General features: G+C 37.1%; 2 protein-coding genes across 2 annotated transcripts in view; one reads left to right on the forward strand and one right to left on the reverse strand.

Annotated features, from left to right (window-relative positions):
• Window positions 1-74: 74 nt before the first annotated feature.
• Window positions 75-3,154, reverse strand: LOC109059059 (tubulin beta chain-like). The gene is made up of 4 exons (XM_042764375.1): window positions 2,968-3,154; window positions 2,124-2,232; window positions 1,800-1,910; window positions 75-1,322 (listed from the first exon to the last, which is right to left on the reverse strand). The coding sequence occupies exons 1-4, from the start codon at window positions 3,022-3,024 to the stop codon at window positions 265-267; spliced, it is 1,335 nt and encodes a 444-aa protein (XP_042620309.1). The 5' UTR covers window positions 3,025-3,154; the 3' UTR covers window positions 75-264.
• Window positions 3,155-9,498: 6,344 nt separating this feature from the next.
• Window positions 9,499-21,065, forward strand: part of LOC109052108 (complement C3-like) — an 88,736-nt gene continuing 77,169 nt past the window's right edge. Inside the window, exons 1-5 of the mRNA XM_042764242.1 lie at window positions 9,499-9,656; window positions 9,732-9,927; window positions 10,049-10,217; window positions 10,401-10,474; window positions 12,980-13,068. Coding sequence (XP_042620176.1) covers window positions 9,586-9,656; window positions 9,732-9,927; window positions 10,049-10,217; window positions 10,401-10,474; window positions 12,980-13,068 — 599 coding nt within the window. The 5' untranslated portion in view covers window positions 9,499-9,585. The remainder of the gene's footprint in view (window positions 9,657-9,731; window positions 9,928-10,048; window positions 10,218-10,400; window positions 10,475-12,979; window positions 13,069-21,065) is intronic.

Here is a 21,065-nt window from a genome sequence, read left to right on the forward strand (position 1 = left end):
CCACTACTAATAAAATAATACTGACATTCAGTTACATTTATTTCAAGAACGTTTGTTCTTAAAGTCAGACAGAATGAAGGTTTGTCATGTCTTTATTTAGTGAATCCATGGTGATTTTAAGCAAATGAGAAACAAGCTAAAATGAGAATCACACAAGAGTTTGAATGGACTTTCTCTGTTTAACAGCACTGGACTGAGAGGAGACTGAGATTATGTGGCATATGAATCAAAAAATGGAGGAAGCTAAGGTGGAAGAGATGGTGATCAGGCGGCCTCCTCTTCACCCTCCTCCTCGAATTCTCCCTCCTCTGCGGTGGCGTCCTGGTACTGCTGGTACTCGGACACCAGGTCGTTCATGTTGCTCTCGGCCTCGGTGAACTCCATCTCATCCATGCCCTCGCCGGTGTACCAGTGCAGGAAGGCCTTGCGGCGAAACATGGCGGTGAATTGCTCCGAAATGCGTTTGAACAGCTCCTGGATGGCAGTGCTGTTGCCGATGAATGTCGCAGACATTTTGAGACCACGAGGTGGAATGTCGCAGACAGCGGTCTTGACATTGTTGGGGATCCACTCCACGAAGTAGCTGCTGTTCTTGTTCTGGACGTTCAGCATCTGCTCGTCCACCTCCTTCATTGACATGCGGCCACGGAAAATGGCTGCCACAGTCAGGTAGCGGCCGTGGCGCGGGTCGCATGCAGCCATCATGTTCTTAGCGTCGAACATCTGCTGGGTGAGCTCTGGGACGGAGAGCACGCGGTACTGCTGACTCCCCCTGCTGGTGAGAGGAGCGAAGCCAGGCATGAAGAAGTGCAGACGAGGGAAGGGCACCATGTTGACCGCCAGTTTGCGAAGATCGGCGTTCAGCTGTCCAGGGAACCTCAGGCAGGTGGTGACGCCGCTCATGGTGGCCGAGACGAGGTGGTTGAGGTCGCCATACGTGGGCGTGGTGAGTTTGAGAGTGCGGAAGCAGATGTCGTACAGGGCCTCGTTGTCAATGCAGTAGGTCTCATCCGTGTTCTCCACCAGCTGGTGAACGGACAACGTGGCGTTGTAGGGCTCCACCACCGTATCCGACACTTTGGGGGACGGCACCACGCTGAAGGTGTTCATGATGCGGTCGGGATACTCCTCGCGGATCTTGCTAATGAGGAGCGTTCCCATGCCAGAGCCTGTTCCTCCTCCCAGCGAATGCGTGAGCTGAAAGCCCTGAAGACAGTCACAGCTCTCAGCTTCCTTGCGGACCACGTCCATCACAGAGTCCACCAGTTCGGCACCCTCTGTGTAGTGACCCTTAGCCCAGTTATTTCCAGCTCCACTCTGACCTACGAGCAGGACACCAAAACCAGTAACACTTTGTGACCCAAACTTACTTACTAAAATAGTGCATATTTGAAAACTGCATTATGCTAAAGTGTTTGAAATCCATACTGTAGAATCCTTAAACACCAGGTCTCATTGATAAGCCACCTTGTACAGGAAATGTTCAAAACCTCTGCCGGAATCAAAACAGGTACGCATGCAAGTAAATATGTTTTTGTTCTTACGTTGATGAATTCAAGAGACAGTCTGCGACCAGGTACTAATTAATATAATACATGTCCTATTTATCTGTCTATATATATATATAATGCATATCAGTTCCTTGGTCTCTGAGGGTTTTGTGCGAACTTATTTTCTGCATGAAAGTACAAGACCCATATCAGAGGTATCTTAAACATTCAGAACTTTCAGAAGTTAATCATTGCATGGCTATACTCATTTGTCAAATATAGGTATTTGCATGCAAGGAGATTATTTACCAAAAACAAAGTTGTCAGGTCTGAATATCTGCCCAAAAGGACCGGAGCGGACAGAGTCCATGGTTCCTGGCTCTAGATCCACAAGGATGGCACGAGGGACATACTTTCCCCCTGAGAAAACAGACAACCAGAGAATGCACTTCTAACATTATAGGGTTTGTTTGTATGTCGTAGCTCTTTGTTTGGAGATTCTGTATCTGTAAGCATATTTGAGAGGCTGAACTTTCCCCTTAACTAATAATCTTAATAACAGTTTCTTAAATTGCTCGATCCAGGTATCAGACATGTGACGTTCCCTGTGCTAAACCTGTGTGATGTGCCTACCAGACGCTTCGTTGTAGTAAACGCTGATGCGATCCAGCTGCAGGTCACTGTCTCCATGGTAGCTGCCAGTGGGGTCAATACCGTGTTCATCACTGATCACTTCCCAGAACTGAGTGAGAAAAAAATAAAAACAAAATGGGACCAGGGATAACACATCATGATAAATTTCACTGTAGTAAAAAAAAATATATATATATATATATATATATATATATATATATATATATATATATATATATATATATATTTGTGTGTGTGTGACAACTAGCCCCGCGGTCTCCCTTGTACTATGACTACATCTCTTTAGTTCAAAATGACAGCAAGGGCAATGTAACATAACCAGACACTCTTTTAAGCTGTATTAAGAGTTAATTTGTTGGAAATGTAAAGGCTTATATAGAAGGAAAACAGGAACATAAGAGCACCCCACCCCATGAACAATGACAAATGCTGCCTACGCAGTTAAATCCACACCAAAGAGAGAGAGAAAAAAAAACCTTCCAACGCAAATAGACATTGATATTTTATATTATACGTGTTGTTATTATAGCTTATTCACAATGATCTTGCGATATTTTGATGATTTTAAACCGACTGAGAGCGCAAGACAGCCGCCACACCCCTCTCTAATATCTCTATTCTTATGACGTAATGAAGAACTCGCTGACCCTTTCGCGTTATTTACGGATGCAAATCAATTTGCAAAACAAGACATAGGCTACCTAAAATAATCGATTTCGCGATAGTGAAAGAGCAAAGCAATATTTTGATGATATGATATTATAACAGAACATCGAAGCGAATGGTGGTGTGTTGAAATTACAGCCTCTTTATTTTCGATTACCTTCGCTCCGATCTGATTCCCGCACTGGCCCGCCTGCAGGTGCACGATCTCGCGCATGCTGACCTCAGATGTCGAGCGACGAAAATGAGGTGGAAAACGGTCAAATCTTAACGGCTCGTTATCACACCCTCTCCGGACGACTGTCTCGTCGAGACTAGAGCGCGCTCCCGTCAGCCTGGTTCCAGCAGTGCTGCATTATGACGCAATCCCATCTCCATGACAACGGAGCGGATGAGACGGTCCAGCGCTCTTTCATCTTTCTCCTGTCGAGCCTCAGCTCTGAGGCCGTTGTATATTCCTTTGTGCATTTTTATAAACAGTAGGCTAAAGATTAGAAGCGATGTGGAAATAGAACAGAACTCTACTTTTTCCTTTTATTTTATCATCACCACATCAAACCTTCTGGACCGCCTCATCCGCTACGTTGTCATGGAAATGGAGGAGAATGGGGTGGGGGTTCCTTTTTGAAACGTCATTGCAGTGCTGTAGTTTGCACACTTCCATGACCCATAAAAGATCAACAGAGCAGCCTCCAATTTATCAAAGGTCGGATTTACACAACCAGGTTTTTCAGGTCATTTACAAGGAAACTGAAGTGGACTGGTTGCAGCTCTCCATGGTCAAAAAGCTAGTTATGAATCTGATTCACAAAACTGAAATTTCAACAAATGTCCATTGAAATTTCATCTGGTCTGGAGGAAATAAAGAGCTGTGTGCTGCCCTAATCTTGAAAGCAAACTGTTTCCTTATGATACCAGCTATCCAGTTACTGTACTGTTAGTACAGAAGGTTAGTAATATTACAAAGCAAAATCCCCAGAGTAAATCTACAGCGGGGGCCAGTTGTTCAAAAGTAATCTGATCGGATTTTGGCCATCAGATCGGATTAAATCTTGAAAATGGGTTTTTAGTAATATGTGTGGACTGTATTTGTATTTGTGGTTTCTTTTTTTGGATTAGTTTGAAAAGTCCAATCTTGGTTTTGATCTGGATTAAATCCTCAGTTTGTGTTGTACAAATGTTTTAGTAAGATTGGGATACTTTTGATCCAAAGAAAAGAAAAAAAAAGAAAAGGATTATCCTGATCCCAGCAGAGGGGTGGATTTCAGGAACAAAAATATAATACAGTTTTAAAACTGGTCCAAAAAATACAATATTTGTAACATGCAATATATCCCAAAACAGCTGTCAATATCAAACAAAAAAATTATTATTCTTTTTTTTATCACTAATTGTAAACTACACTGGCACAATCATCAGAGATGGACCAGTCAGAAGTAGTTATTTGTGTAAATTCAATGCAAAACATTGCCATTTTTTCCACCTCTTTTTTTTTTTTTTTTTTTTTTTTTTTCTCACCAAGTCTGTTTAGGGCAGGCATGGGCAAACTCGGTCCTGGATGGCCACTGTCCTGTCCATCCCTGATAAAACTCACCTGCCTGTAGCCTCCTACACAGCAAAATCCTGCGGCCAGTTGTTCAAAAAGATTAATCTGGATCAGAATGATTTGGATTTGGAAAACCTATGTTTTGCTCTCCCGGATCAGGTAACCTATTTTACTTTTTTGCCAGATTTTCAAAGCAAAATTGAATTGGATCATCCTGATGCAGATAAACACTTTTTCAGATTTTCAAATCTGGATTACTATAGTTCTCTAAACCAGAGTGTTAAATGAACTCTGCTCAGATCACATTTGGTCCCAAACTACAGGAGTGTTAAAGTTAATGAGAAAGAAATAAGTGATTAATTAAGTGTTAATTGAGCATTAGTGATGAACAGCTGCTGTTAAAAAACAGAATCACTGAAGAAAAGAGAAACACAAGAACTACTACAACTGACTTCAGACGCAGCCTTAGATGAAATCAACGGAAATAAAAGAAGACATTAAGGCCAAGTCCAAACGTAAACAGGTTTTTATAAACAGATTTTTTTCTTCCGTTTCTTAAAAAAATTCTGTCCACATGAAAACGCGAAAGCATACTATGAAGCACTGTTGAGAACATACCAAGCCAACAGGTGGCGATATAATCTCAACCGTAAAGTCATGTTGGCCAATCAGAAGCCTGAAAAAGTTTCCAGGAGGCGGAGATAACAGTGTATACTCTGACGTCACAAGCCAAAATCCCTGGTTTCGGTGTCTACACGATAACACTGCAATCAGAATTTTTAAAAATCTTCACCCTGGCAGGAGTTTTCAAAAATGTTCGGTTTTAGTGACCTGGTGCTTAACTGCAGTTTTTAAAATACACATGTTGGTGTGGACAGGGCCTAAATCTCTCAAGATCTATGAATATGAAGAAACTTAAACACTTTGCACACCAGTTTTGAACATCTGTACATGCTTTATTTTCCGTAATGTAGCTATGTCTGCTGGCTACTTTTGCTTGCCTCAGACTATGGTAGTTCACTGTGAGGGAAAAACAAATTTGCATGGACTCCCTTTTTTTTTTTTTTTTTTTTTTTTTTCTGGGTAGGGGTAGTAAACTGCTTGACTACTGTAAGAACAGCCCCCTAAGGCTACAATGGAGTGACTATAAAGCCAGTCTTTTAGGGTTTATGACTGGCCTCCCAGATCTGGTTCTGGTTACTACTCCTGTTGGACTGACAGAATATGTTTGGGGTGCCAGTGCATTTTGTGTCTCTGTACTGTTCTCGGACAACTGGGAACCAGCATGGGTGTCACACCCACCCTCCTTTACATCCATAGGAGAGAGGAAATGACGGTTCCTACGAACAGTTCCATGAGGCACATCAACCTGGTAAGAACAGGGTGTTGGATGTTTCCCCACCACAGTTCCAGTCACCTTTTGATCTGTGACCCACACCTTATCACCAGGTGAGAGCTTATTCAGGTCATGCACTCTATGCCGTTTGTTGAAATATCTCTTATATCTTATATCTTATGGTGGTGCCATCAGGTAACAGAGGGTCCAGCAGTCTTGGGAGGGTTGGCACCGTAGTATGAAGACGGTGTCCCATTAGCAACTGGGCTGGGCTGTACCCATTGTGAAGTGGAGGTGACCTATATGACAGTTAGGCAAGGTAGGGTTCTTGCTCTTTTTTAAGGAGGTTTTTTACGGTCTGTACAGCCCGCTCAGCTTCTCCGTTGCTGTGTGGATGCTTTGGGCTACTGGTGACATGTCTGAATCCATAAGCACCTGCGAACTCTGAGAAAGTGCTGGATGAGAATTGTGGCCCATTATCACTCACTAATGTCTCTGGGATGCCGTGGCGTGCAAAGATAGACTTTAGGTGCATAGTGACGTCTGCAGAGCTGGTGAGTGAAAGATTTGCCACCTCAACATAACGTGAATAGTAATCCACAACAAAAGATAAGTTTTCCAATTCAGGACAAACAGATCTGTCCCTAGCTTTTGCCTGGGCCTCTCAGGAAGATCCGATGGGATCAACGGTTCAGTGTGATTAGTGCGCTCTTTAATGCAAGCATGGCATTCCAGAACCAGCTCGTTTAACTGTTGGCTAAGTCCCGGCCACCACACACTTTGCCGTGCATGTGCTCTGCACTTAACTACACCTTGATGCCCTTCGTGGAGCCTGTCGAGGACATCATTCCGCAATGCAGAGGGAATGACAAGTCTTGTACCTTTCAGAAGAAGGCCGTCATGAACAGATAGGTAAGCTCGCTCGGACCAGTAAAGCCTCTCAGTCCCTGTACAACAACCTGTCTGCAGATACTTTGAGTTGCTTGTTTGCATCGTACAAGGCCAGCACTGGAGCAGATGACAAGTCTTCTTTCAAGTTCTTAAAAGCTTTAAGTTGTTCTTCCCCCCAGAACCAATTTTGTGCAGTGTCCCATATTTGCAGTGCTCAGCCAAGGAATACAATGCAGTCACAAAGTAGATCGACTGGTTCATTTTCTCCTTGTTTGTTCATGTTGAAACGTGCTTTTTCATAAATGACGTTTTTCTTCACATCAAAGAACGCATGAAAACCCTCTTTCACTGCGTCGTAACGCTCACTGTTTTCGTTCGTCAAATTCAGCCCCATCACCCATACAGCACATGAGTGTATTTATTTGATTGGCTTGCGTGGAAGTATGGAGATTACTGGCCTGATGGAAACGTTCGAACCGTCGGATCCATCTTTCCCGTTCGGTAGGTTTGGAGAAGTTAAATGGCTCGGGTGGCTGGATGCTGAACGTAGCACACGGGCTCGACGCGGGCGGCTCTCTCCCCCCGGCAGCTGCATCACCACGAGCGGGTTGTCCTCCTGCCGCTTGTTCCATGACTTTGCGACTTCCGACTTATAAAACTTCACTCTCCCCCGAAACAAAACTTCTTCCGCAAGCTTATTCGAGTATCCTACTCTGACACCATGTCGTATTCTCTAGTTTATTGCGGGAGTCAAAAAGCACACACGCCTCCGTGAACTCTTCCAAGCCTCACATTTATTCAACTACCCAACAATGCCCCCTCCTGGGCAGGAACAGTAATCAGGATCAAAACCATGTAACAATATGTTATGTAGTTATGTAGTGCACATTAGTTCCATTACATAGATTATCCCACACCTGCTGTTAACAAGCAGAATCACTGAAGAAAAGAGAAACACAATAGCTATGTTAGCTATATTATATCTATAATAGCATTTTTAATTAGAAACGAGTCAGAAATGAGTGATGGAAACGCAGAATTTCAGGGAAAAAAATCAGCTGTATTTTTAACTAAAATGAGTATAGATTTTGTTTGAATATTATAATTCTTTATAGCTGTAATAACAGTTGTATTTTTATCTGTTTAGGTGGTTTTTGACTTTTGTGAAAAATATTTAATGTGAATAATAGGAGATGGAAACAAATTTGCCGAAAAGTAGCGAAAATTAAACTGTCTGTTTCTGTTTAAGGTGTCTTTCCATTTTTTTTTTTCAATTTACCTTTGGTTGAGAATTTTGAAAATATTTGCTTCATGTTTGGATGGAAACCCAGCCAATGTTTACAACATACAGCCACAGTCTTAAGGAAATCAACTAAAGGTGAAAAAACACTAAACCAACCACTCTTATTGAGAATAAACTGTTTTTTATCAATTAACTTCTTCTTGAGAAGTTTGGTTTGAATTCACCATTATAGTGAATAGTGTTTGCTTTCATTGGGCTCTTGAATCTTTAGATGCTTTTTATGTTTTTGGTGGTATTCGTATCCATGTGTTTAGAATATTCTGAATTTGGGTTTGTACGGTTGATTCAGTGCAGGTCAGCATACTAACGGACATAGAGATTTTGATGTTATGTAGAGAAATAACAGCTCTAACATCACATATGCATTTTAAGAGAGGTATAAAATAAAGAATTACTACTGTAAAATGTTCTTCTTGTGAAGGTGATTTTGGTTGATCAAATACAGACTGCTAAAATAAGACCATTCAGACAGAGGCTGAAAACAACACTGCTTCCGTCCAAATTTGCAAATTTAATTTATGTGCAAAATTGGAATATCGCATAATAAAAGATTTGTGAATAAAGCACCGTTTCCATCCAACGAGTCAAAGAGGACAAAATGGTCACTTCCTGATAAACTGGCACTAAATATGATTAAGAAAAGTAGGAAATGCCACTGAATATAATAATTTTCATATATAATACATTACTTGTGCCTCAGAGAGAGCAGAAAAATCGTAATAAATTGCGATCATTACTTTCAGAGCTGGATACTTGCTGTTTGGGAACGCAGTCGTGCAAGACAGATCTGGGAGGCATTTAAATACTTTGATGACAGACTTTGCTCGGGCATTGCAGAACGACCAAAACAACATTTCGAATGCGGTGCAACGAGATCAGTCTGATGGGATACTTCAAAATGCAAATAAAAACAGAGTGACTGAAACATAGTTAATGTAAATTAAGGGGGGGGGGGGGGGTAGTGTGTATAACATGAAATCACATATTCTATTAGACCCTCTAAACAAAATAATGAACATATAAATGACCATAATAGGGACCCCTTAAATGTAATTGCCTTAATGTCATTTCCAGTCTACACCTATGAAGAACTTTGGAACATTTAAACCTCTTTTACAGAAAACACGTGTGTTGTGCTGAAATATCTTTGGCATGTTTTCATGGCCATGTATGCTGTTCAATAATTCTTTTTAGATCAACAGAGCAGCTGCCAATTTACCAAAGGTTGAATTTACACAACCGGTTTTTGCAGGTCATTTACAGGAAATTTGAACTGGACTGCAGTGAACTCTTCAAGTCCTTTTCAGCTCTATAAGAATCTCCTGTTTTATACTCAAAAATGTACTGACAACAGATTTATTTCTACATTAGACACCATGTGAACTTGTGTTTTTGATTCTGGATATCCCCAAGATATGACACAATGGGAAGAATCACAGTCCCTATTTATAAAATGTATGAAAATAAAAGAAGTTATTTGTTACTTAAATATGACCTGCTATCATTAAATTCTACATTGGTGAACTGAAGCATCATATTATTTAAAAAAAAATGTGTGTTGGTGATTCCAAACATTAGGAAATGCAAACAAACAGACTGAGAGAGTGATCAGTTTGGACTCTGAGGGAGGTGGAGGCGGGTATAAATCTGAGCTGCTGCAGCTTCACAGACGCTCACAGGAAGAAACACACAGACAGTCAGGATGGAGGTGAAGCTGCTGTTTCTGACTGTTGTTCTGCTCTCCTCACCGCTCCTCACACTATGTGACCCGCTGTGAGTATCAAACACTGTTTGTTCATGGATTCACTGACAGATCTGTTCTCAAACACTCTGATTTGATCTCCTCAGGTTTGTTCTGTCGGCTCCTAATCTGCTGAGGGTGGGTTCCTCAGAGAACGTGTTTGTGGAGGCTCAGGATTACTCTGGAGGAGACCTGAAGGTGGAGATCATAGTAAAGAACCACCCAAAAAAAGACACAGAGTTACTGTCTAAATCAGTGAATCTGACTGCAGACAAAAATTTCCAGATCCTTACAGATATAAAGGTGACGCTACTTTGACATATTTTGTCCCTATGTAAGCATATGTGTGTGATTCTTCAGAGGGCATACTTCATATTTGTAAAACTGTATTTACAATTAATTTGCTTTTATCCATGTTGTTCAGATTCCAAGTGATAGGGACTATTCCTCTGACGATCCTCTGGAGAAGCATTATGTGTATCTACAAGCTCAGTTTCCATCCGTCACTCTGGAGAAAGTGGTCCTGCTCTCATTCCAGTCTGGATATATATTTGTACAAACAGACAAACCCATCTACACACCAGCTAGCACAGGTACCATCAAGTGCTGAAAATGTGATGAATATAGAGTGCATTCACAATGTGAACTTAAAACATGTTACATCAGCATGACATTATTTTGTTTATTGTTGAACTGATGCTTTTATGAGGGTTTGTATCTTCAGAAATAAAACCGTAAGAACTCAAATTTTAATTTCAGTTTGACCTCTTTTGCAGTTCAGTACAGGATTTTCTCTCTGATGCCCAACATGAAACCACTCGATGGGTCTGCAATCACAGTGGAAATCATGGTACACACTGTTATTTCACACACACACACACACACACACACACACACACACACACACACACACACACAAAAAAAAAAAAAAAAAAATCAGTCTAAATTTACATTTTATGTAATTCAATAACATAACAAATTTCCATCCATTTAGATTACATATATTTAACATAAAAGAAATCAATAAACTTAATGTGACTCATATGCGTCAGTCATATGTGAATGAAACAGGTAAGTTTTATGTAATAGTCCCCACACTGCTCAGTGTTAATGTGTTTCCACACTACAGTGTTAAAGTAGCACTGAAGCAGTGTTGGAGATAAGAAGATAATTATGTGATGATTGACAATTAATGATGAACAGCTGCTGTTAACAAACAGAATCACAAAACAAAAGAGAAACAAAAGATCTACAACTGACTTCAGCCACAGACGGAGATGAAATCAACTGAAATAAAAGACATTAAATCTCTCAAGATCTGATTAAACAACTCCTAAAACAGCTTTACCAGCTTCTCATTATTATCCAGACTGACTTTATTTCTGTCAGACGTCTAGAGAAGCTCTTATATTGTTGTATTGTTTCATTTGAAATCATCATCAAGGAGACCAGTGTTTCCTTTTGTTGGGCTCTTGACCCTTGATGTTTTGGTGGTAATGTTATGCTGGTTGTTTTAACTGTGTTCATTAAAAAAAAAATATGTTCAGCTTAACAAGCATAAATAAATAAATACATAGAAGTTGTCTGCAGATGATCTACTGACCTCATTAGAAGTCCAATTTCTGTTTAAATGGATGTTGAATTTTTTAACATCTTTTATAACTTAAGAGAGGTGTGTAAATACATTATACTGGAGATCGACTGTCCTGCAAAGTTCAGCTCCAACCCTAATCAAACACACCTGAAGCAACTAATTAAGGTCTTCAGGCTCACTTAAATTAAAGGCAGGTGTGTTTGATTAGGGTTGAAGCTAAACAATGCAGGACAGTCGATCGCCAGGAGCAGGGTTGGGCACCCCTGACTTAAGATATAGTAACGCTGAACTAAAAATGATTTAAAAAATTTACAAATCACTTTGCTCACAAAGTTTTCATAAGCACAACGCAAAGACCACAGAAATCAAGAATCAGCATATGAATCTCAACAATGGTGAATCAACAAAATGCTTCATGCTGTAATGCATGCTGGGATACATGGGTGAGTCTTGTACTATGCTGATACCCAGCATGCATTGCAACATGAAGCATTTTGTTGATTCACCATTGTTGAGATTCATATGCTGATTCTTCATGTCTGTGGTCTTTGAAATGTTTTTGTTGAAAACTTTTTGTGCAAATAGTGATTTGTAAATTATTGAAATTATGTAATTTCTATAACACCACTAGATCTGAAGTTGTCAATAACATTAAAGCAATTCAACATCCATTTAATCAGAAGTTGGGACTTTTAAAGAAGTCAGTGGATCATCTGCTTGCAACTTTTTATTTTTATTTTTTATTATTATTATTATTAAAAACACAGTTAAAACAACCAGCGTAACATTACCACAAAAACAGCAAGGGTCAAAAGCCCAAGAAAAGGAAAAACTGGTCTCCTTGATGGTGATTTCAAATGAAACAATATAACATCTAAACCTCTGTTAATTCTCAATAAGAGCTTCTCTAGAAGTCTGACAGAAATAAAGTCAGTCTGGCTAATAATGAGAAGCTGGTAAAGCTGTTTTAATCAGATCTTGAGAGATTTAATGTCTTTTATTTCAGTTGATTTCATCTTCGTCTGTGGCTGAAGTCAGTAGTAGATCTTGTGTTTCTCTTTTCTTCGGTGATTCAGCTTATTAACAGCAGCTGTTCATCTTTAATGCTCAATCATCACATAATTATCTTTTTTAACTCCAGCACTGCTTCAATGCTACTTCAACACTCTGTAGTGTGGAAACACATGAACACTGAGCAGTGTGGGGACTTTACTGTGAACTATTACATAAATCTTACCTGTTTCATTAATGTATGACTGACACATATGAGTCACATTAAGTTTGATTTCTTTTATGTTAAAACTATGTAATCTAAATGGATGGAAATTTGTTATGTAATTGAATTACATAAAATTTAAATTTAGACCGATTTTTTTTTTTTTTTTGAGTCCACAAATGGGTTTTTATACTGTATTGATTTTCTGTCGCCCTACACCTAAACGTACCCCTCACAGAAAACATTGTGTATTTTTTACATTTAAAAAAAAAAAAAAACACCATTTATTATGTTTTAAGCCTGTTGAATTACAGGGACAGGAAGTGTCCCCATAAACCACATTCACATTGTAATACCCATGTAATACCCATGTCATTATACAAATTGTGTCCTCATAAACCACATAAAAAAAAAAAAAAAAAAAAAAAAAAAAAAAACACACACACACACAAAGACAACCACACACAGTCATTCATGACATTTCAGATGTAATAAGCACTGATTATCTCTGCAGTCACAGTGTTCATGCTAATTTCTGTTTCTGAAATCCTCAAGGCATCACAGTTTCATCAGAGAAGATATTTCCAGTCAAAGGGATGAAGTCTGGAAAATACATCATTCCTGAGATGGCCAGGTGTGTAAAATGCTTTCAGGACCGAAGCTACTCAATTTAAGTACATTTTTAATTGCCTATATACACTGTAAAAAATTATTCACTTTATTTACTCAATAAAATTGTTTAACACATTAGAATTAATTAGAATTAGCAAATGAGATGCTTACAAGCAACTATTCAAAATAAGCAGAATGACATGAAAAAATTAAGTTTACACAAAAATATTGATTTCATTGGACAAAAAAAAAAAAAAAAAAAAAAAAAAAAAAAAAAAAAAAAAAAAAAAACACTACACTGTTAAAAATTGCTGTAAAAAAAAACGGCCAAATTTTGACAGTAACATGCTGTTTTTCTTTAAAAAAGTGCATTCTGGGTAATATTCATCGTTTTCGAGAAAGTAGCCTGCTGCTATATATCGTAAATTAACAGCGTTCAAAGACGACACTCAGAGGCTGTGATTCAAATCACACCCTACACCCTCATTCAGTATTCCCTACATGAGTTTACTAATATAGTCCACCTGACAGAGAGAATGAAAACTAATGAGTGAATTCAGACACTGATGAACAGCTGCTGTTAACCAGCAAAATCACTGAAGAAAAGAGAAACAAGACACACACAACTACTACAGCTGACTTCAGCCACAGCCTTAGATTAAATCAACTGAAGATTTAAACAATTCAACAAACAGTTTTATCAGTTTCACTCATTACTAACCAGACTAACTTTATTTCTGTCAGATCAGAGACCAAAAGAACTTATTGAGAGTTACAGCAATTTATTGTTTAGTTTGACGTTACTATTATGGAGATCAGTATTTGTTTTAGTTGGGCTCCTTAATTTAATTTTTAAACTTAGTTTTGTTTGATATATTTGTGTCTTTAAGATACACAGTTTTAACAGATAACAATTATTGAGTTAACAGTGATGCAACAAACAAAATACAAGAATTTAAGTACAGTTTTAAATATGTGAGTTTCAGTGTCATTAACACTCAAAGAGAGACATCAACAATCAGCAAATGAACCTCAACAATGGTGACAATCAAAAGGTTCATGATGCAATGCATGCTGGGTACCAGCACAGGACAAAACTCATCCATGACTCCCAGCATGCATTGCAGCATGAATAAATTATGCCCCTGAATTGTCCCCTAATTAATTCTTACTATGTGCTTGTATTCATGCTTTTGTCTTAAGATTAAGTAGCATGTTTTGTGATGTTCAGAACTTATCTGTTTATTTTGTGGATTGTCACCATTGTTGTGATTCATACGCTGATTCTTGAAGTGTCTGTCTAAAGTTCAGCCAAAGGTTTTTTTTTTTTTTTATTTATTTTGTTTTATTTTATTATTATTATTATGAGTGATGTTTTCTTAACTGTCTTTCATGGTTTAGCAGTGTTCCTTCTTTTGCTCTAGTATCAATATTCAATAAGAGAAGGGACACGGGATTGGACCAGAAATAAGAGAATATTTGTTCTTATCAATCTATAAACAATAATATCATATTATCTTTTTTTTTATGCTGACTTTTTTGCTATAAAAAGTTCTAAAGACACATTGTTACAGCATGCTCAAAAATAAGAAAAAAAAAAAAAAAAAAACTTTAGTGTTGAAAAGTCACGGTTCAAGAGCCCAACTGAAGTAAACACTGATCTCCATCATGATAGTGAAAACTGTTTTAGGAGTTGTTTAATCAGATCTTGAGAGATTTAATGACTTCTTTTATTTCACTTCTGATTCTGATTCTGCTTGTTAATGGCAGGTGTTCATCACTAATGCTCAATCTTCAATTAATCACATAATTATCTCATTAACTTCACTGATTCGGTGTTACTCTAACACTCATGTGCACACATTATAAGTGTTCATTTAAAACGAGGATTTTGTTGTGGGGTTTAAAGGGTTCAAGATTTAAGATGAAGAAAAAACATAATTTAACAGTAATAAACTGTAATTAATTTACATGCCACACTGTAAAAAATTGTGGCGTTAAATAACAGTAATTTACTGGCAGCAGGGGTGCCAGTAAAGTACTGTTAATTTACAGCTCTCAACCATTAATTTACAACTCATTATTTTATTTTATTTTTACAGTGTTTTACCATAATTCTACCATGGAAATGAACTCCACTCCCACTGCTTCGAGTTCGAGTTTAAAAACTAGCATTCATACAATGTTAGTACTGTGAACTTATTTCATTTGAGTCCACTGACAAGGAATATTTCTTAATATAAAACTGCAAACACTAAATAGTAAAGTAACTAAAAGCATGATTTTTACTCAAATCACTGCAGGTCATCGTCAGCTATAGCACACATGTATGTGCTGAAATATGTATAGAATATACAGAAATTTGAACTCCAGTGCTTTTTAGACACACACAGGTATCAAGAACTAGCATATGAATCTCTACAATGGTGAAAATCAACAAAATGCTTCATGTTGCGATACATGAGAAACTCCCATAATGCACTGTAGTATGAATAATTATTTGTCACCACTGTTGAGGATCATATGATAAATTTTCATGGCTAAATGCCTAATCTTAAACAGGTTTTTTTCCCCCTTAATATTGAAGTACTGTGGTGGCAATGTATACTGAGATCTCACTCTTTAATAATAAAAAAATTCAAATCAAGATCATACAATCATCAAAAGCATAAGTTATCTATTAGTTCAAGATTTGCTTCAGCATTGCACAAAAGTTTGCTGTGAAACAGTAATGCATTTGCTTAGAAGCAGAACAGTAAATAACTGTTTTTCTACAGTTTGTTGCCATTAAGTCAAGGAAAAAAAACAGCAATATACTGTAAAACGTAAGAGTCAGATTACCAAATGAAAAAAAGTTAATTTGACTAAAATATTTGTGAACATTCATAGAAAAAAAGTTACGCAAAGTCATACACTGATAAGGAGAGTAAATACTGAACTCAACTGTATTAATGTGTTTTTGCACAAGAGAGATCTGTTAATGTAGTTTTGTGGTTCACCATTGTGCTGTAGAGTAGAGGCTATGCTTTAGTCAATGATGAGCCACAAACACTGATGTTCTGCTGCTTTATATAAAGACAGTAAATGTGGAGTTGTTGATACAGCGATGATCTCTGTGTTAAGTACTTCAGAACATACATGTGTGTTATATCTGACAATGAGCTGCAGTGATTTGAGTAAAAGTCTTGCTTTTAGTTGCTTTACTATTGCACATTAAGTGTTTGTAGTTTTATACTGAGAAATATTCTTTCTCAGTGGACTCAAATGAAATAAGCTTGCAGTACTAACAACTTGCTAGTTTTTAAACTCAAACTGTTTGAAGCAGTGGGAGTCGAGCTAATTTCCATGGTAGAATTACGGTAAAACACTGTAAAAAAAATAAGAGTTGTAAATTAATGGTTGAGAGCTGTAAATTAACAGTACCTTACTGGCACCCCTGCTGCCAGTAAATTACTGTTATTTAACGGCTCAATTTTTTCAGAGGTGTATAATCCAGGGGTCAGAAAGTAAAAGTCCTGCCATATGTTTATTCCAACCATTAACTCAGCAGCTGATTTCACCAGAGGAACCAAGCCATTCCTTTCAAGTCACAAGCACGTCTCAAATCAAATCCTAAGTCCTCAAAGAGTTAAAGTTAATGAGATAATTAAGTGACTAATTAAATTATGATTGTGCATTAGTGATGGACACCTGCTGTTATTGAGAATAACAGAGGATCAGACGTTGATCAGTGTTTGCTTTAGTTGTGCTCTTGACCCTGTTAACAATTCAAAGCAGTTTGCTTCTAAACAATTGCAATATTGTTTCACATCAAGCTTTTATGCATTACTAATATTTGCATTTAATTAAAAGCTTTAGGTAGCAGCGTTTCTTACCCTTTCTGCTTTTAAATCATTTAAATCACCTACTATGCAACTGTACAAAAAAGTCATATCAAACAGCTGCCACTATAATGCTTAAATATTGGAAGAAAAGATAAACTATAACACCTCAGGCTTTTAGACATAAACGCTTATCATATGATCCTCAACAGTGGTGACAATAATTATACATACTGCGGTGCATGATGAGAGTTTTTACTATGGTGTTACCGAGCAGGCATTGCAGCATGAAACATTTTGTTGATTGTCATATGCTGGTTCTTGATGTCTCTGTGTGTCTAAATCATACTGGAGCTCTGATATATATATATGAATTTCATATAGTAGATTTCTTTGCATGCTGTAGTTTTATAGAATTGATTGTTCAGAACTTAAACATAAAAGTATAAAGTCACTTTCAATTTAATCAGGCCAGTGATCGCACCAAATAAAAACAACTAACAGCTGCTCACAATACAGCACTGATCTTTCTGCTTTATATCCGCACATGAAGCACTACAGAGAGAGATCTAACACAAGAAGTCAAGAGTCAAGAGTGCAACTAAAAAAACACTGATCTCCATGATGGTGGCATAATTTTAACCAATAAAACATCAACATCTGATCATCTGTGATTCTCAATAACAGCAGGTGTTCATCACTAATGCACAATCATCACTGAATTAGTCACTTAACTATCTCATTAACTTTAACTCTTTGAGGACTTGGGATTTGGTTGGAATAAACATATGGCAGGACTTTTACTTTCTGACCCCTGGATTATACACCTCTGAATTTTTTACAGTGTATGCTAAAGAATACTATGTTATGCATGCCAGGCCAGTAGCTGGCGATCATGAAACACCCTGCGAAAACATTATATGCATGCACATGATGTCAACCTATTTACAAATTCACATTTTTGTTGCTTACATAGATATTATACAGGCATCATGTTCAAAAGCTTGTGTCTTATGGCCCCCAAAACAGAGTTATTGAAGACACCTAAAGTTCATGAACAGAATCACTGAAGGAGAAAAGGGTAAATTTATTGGTTACCATTATAGTGGTCAGTGTTTGCTTTAGTTGGGCTCTTGACCCTTGATTTTTTTTATGTTACATTTTATATGGCTGTTGTAACTGAGTTATAACAGCTATACAAGCTAAGAGTAAAGATGGTGTTGGTTATGATTTTACATAATCATCATGTGATCTGAATATCTGAACTCATTTACTACAAACTAAAAAAATTGCATAAAAAAGTAAAAATAAAAGAAAATAGTAAGAATAAATATAAGACAATTCAGCTCATAATTTATTCATGCAGCAAAGCATAATGGGAACCACAAATGAGTTTTGATTGGTGGCACCCAGAATGCAGTGTAATATGCTTTTTGATGGTCACCATTGTTGAGGTCCTCAGGCTGATTCTTGATGTCTGTGTGCCTAAATGAAAGAGTTTCCACTTTTTTACAAATGTTTTCTTCAGAAGTGCTTCTAAGAATCTCTCTGATTATGTGGAAAATACAAGACCTTATGTTGTACAACCATAGGATGCCTGTTATCGGTAAGACACACCCAAAACAGAAATTCAGGTCAAATGATGATGATGATCTCATTCTTTCTTGGCTTGTCTTGCTGCTGTATCACAACTACAGCAACCAAAAAAAAAAAAAAAAAATCTGTTTAAAAGTTTAAGGATCAAGAGCACAACTAAAGCAAACACTGACCACCATAATTGTAACCAAACTATTGATTTTTCTCCTTCAGTGATTCTGTTTGTTAACATCAGGTGTCTTCAATAACTCTGTTTTGGGGGCTTGAAAATATAAGCTTTTGAACACGATGCCTGTATCATCTCCATGTAATCAACAAAAACATGAATTTGTGAAAAAGGCATGTGCATGCGTATTATGTTTTTGCACTGTTTCTTGATCACCAACTAAAGCTATGTGATGGGGTGACACGTGCAACCACATATCTATCTGCAGGCTGCAGCTGGGTGCTTCTTGTTTTTTGTCCAACGAAACAAATATTTTGGTGTAAATGTTACTTAATTTTTTTCATGTTATTTTATTCATTTTGAATGGTTGCTTGTAAGCATCTCATTTGATTAATTCTAATTAATTCTAATGTGTTAAATTTAATTAATAATATTGCTTGTAATCTGTTGACACAATTTTATTGAGTAAATAAAGTGAATAATGTTTTACAGTGTATTTAATTCTGGACAAGATTTAATAATTTATAAGAAACAACACTGTAAAAAATGATTCACTTTATTTACTCAATAAAATTGTTTAAAATTTTACATCAATATAATTAATTAAATTTAACACATTAGAATTAATTAGAAATAATCTAATTAGATGCTTACAAGCAACCATTCAAAATGAGTAGAAGAACATGAAAAAAATTAAGTAAAATTTATACAAAAATATTGATTTCATTGAAAAAACAAACAAACAAACAAAAAACACTATGCTAAAGAATACTATGTTATACATGCCAGGCCAATAGTTGGTGATCATGAAACACCCTGTGAAAACATTATATGCATGCACGTGACGTCAACTTTTTTACAAATTCACATTTTTGTTGCTTAAATAGATATGATACAGGCATCATGTTCAGAAGTTTGTGTCTTCAGTCCCCCAAAACAGAGTTATTGAAGACATCTAAAGTTCACAAACATAATCACTGAAGGAGAAAATGGTAAATTTATAGGGTTACCATTATAGTGGTCAGTGTTTGCTTTAGTTGGGCTCTTGACCCTTGACTTTTTAATATTATTTAATATTAACATTTTGTATGGCTGTTGTAACTGGATTATAACAGCTAGACAGTGGTGTTGGTTATGACTTTACATAACCATTGTTTGGCCTGAGTGTTAATAAATAGAGCCTGTTCTCTGAGTTAAATTAACAATCAATATAGCAGGCCCTGTAATTCAACAATAGAAGACCTGATATTTCCTGTAAAATCCAGAGTTTAAGAATTCTGATTAAGAAAAAAATTGTAGTGGGGAAGGGGAACCTTCTTTTAGGCACACAGTGACATCAAGAACCAGCGTATGAATCTCAAGAATGGTGACGAACAGCATATTCAGATTATCAGATGAACTGTAAGCATCACAAAACAAGCTACTAAAAATTGCATGAAAATATTAAGAATATATTAAGAAAATATTAAGAATAAATCTAAGACAATTCATCTCATAATTTATTCATGCCACAAAGCATGAGGGGAGCCATAAATGAGTTTTGATTGGTGGCACCCAGAATGCAGTGCAACATGCTTTTTGATGGTCACCATTGTTGAGGTTCTCAGCCTGATTCTTGATGTCTGTGTGCCTAAATGAAAGAACTTTTTTTTTATGTTTTGATCAGAAATGCTTCTAATAATCAGACCTTATACTTTACAACTACAGGACGCCTGTTGTTGATAAGACACAACCAACTCAGAAATCCAGATCAAATGATGTCAAAACAAACAACACCAGCTGATCTTATTGTATATTGGCTTGTCTAACTGCTGTATCACAGTTACAGCAACCAAAAAAACGTTTAAAAGTTTAAGGGTCAAAAGCCCAACTAAAGCAAACACTGACCACTGTAATGGTAACCAAAATGTAGATTATGCTCCTTCAGTGATTCTGTTTGTTAACATCAGGTGTCTTCAATAACTCTGTTTTGGGGTCTTGAAAACATAGGCTTTAGAACACGATGCCTCTATCATCTCCATGTAAGCAACAAAAACATGAATTTGTGAATTACATTTTTGCACTGTGTTTCTTAATCGCCAACTACTGGCCTGGTATGCATAACATAGTATTCATTAGCATAGTGTTTTGTTTTTCTTTCTCAAAGAAATGTTTTTTTGTTTTGTTTTGTTTTGTTTAAACTTTTTTTTTTTTTTTTGTGCTATTTGACTCATTTTGAATGGTTAATTTCTAAGCATCTCATTTGATTAATTCTAATGAATTCTTATGTGTTAAATTTATTTAATAATATCGCTTGTACTCTTTTTGCCACAATTTTAAGTAAATATAGTGTATTATTTTTAACAGTGTACACCAACTAAGCACACATCTCCTATCATGTACGCCCATGAAAGACGATCGAACCAATCAGAGTAGGTATGGGGCGGGTTAACATGT

The sequence above is a fragment of the Cyprinus carpio genome, chromosome A1 (assembly GCF_018340385.1).
Source record: "Cyprinus carpio isolate SPL01 chromosome A1, ASM1834038v1, whole genome shotgun sequence".
In the NCBI taxonomy this organism is placed as follows: Eukaryota; Metazoa; Chordata; class Actinopteri; order Cypriniformes; family Cyprinidae; genus Cyprinus; species Cyprinus carpio.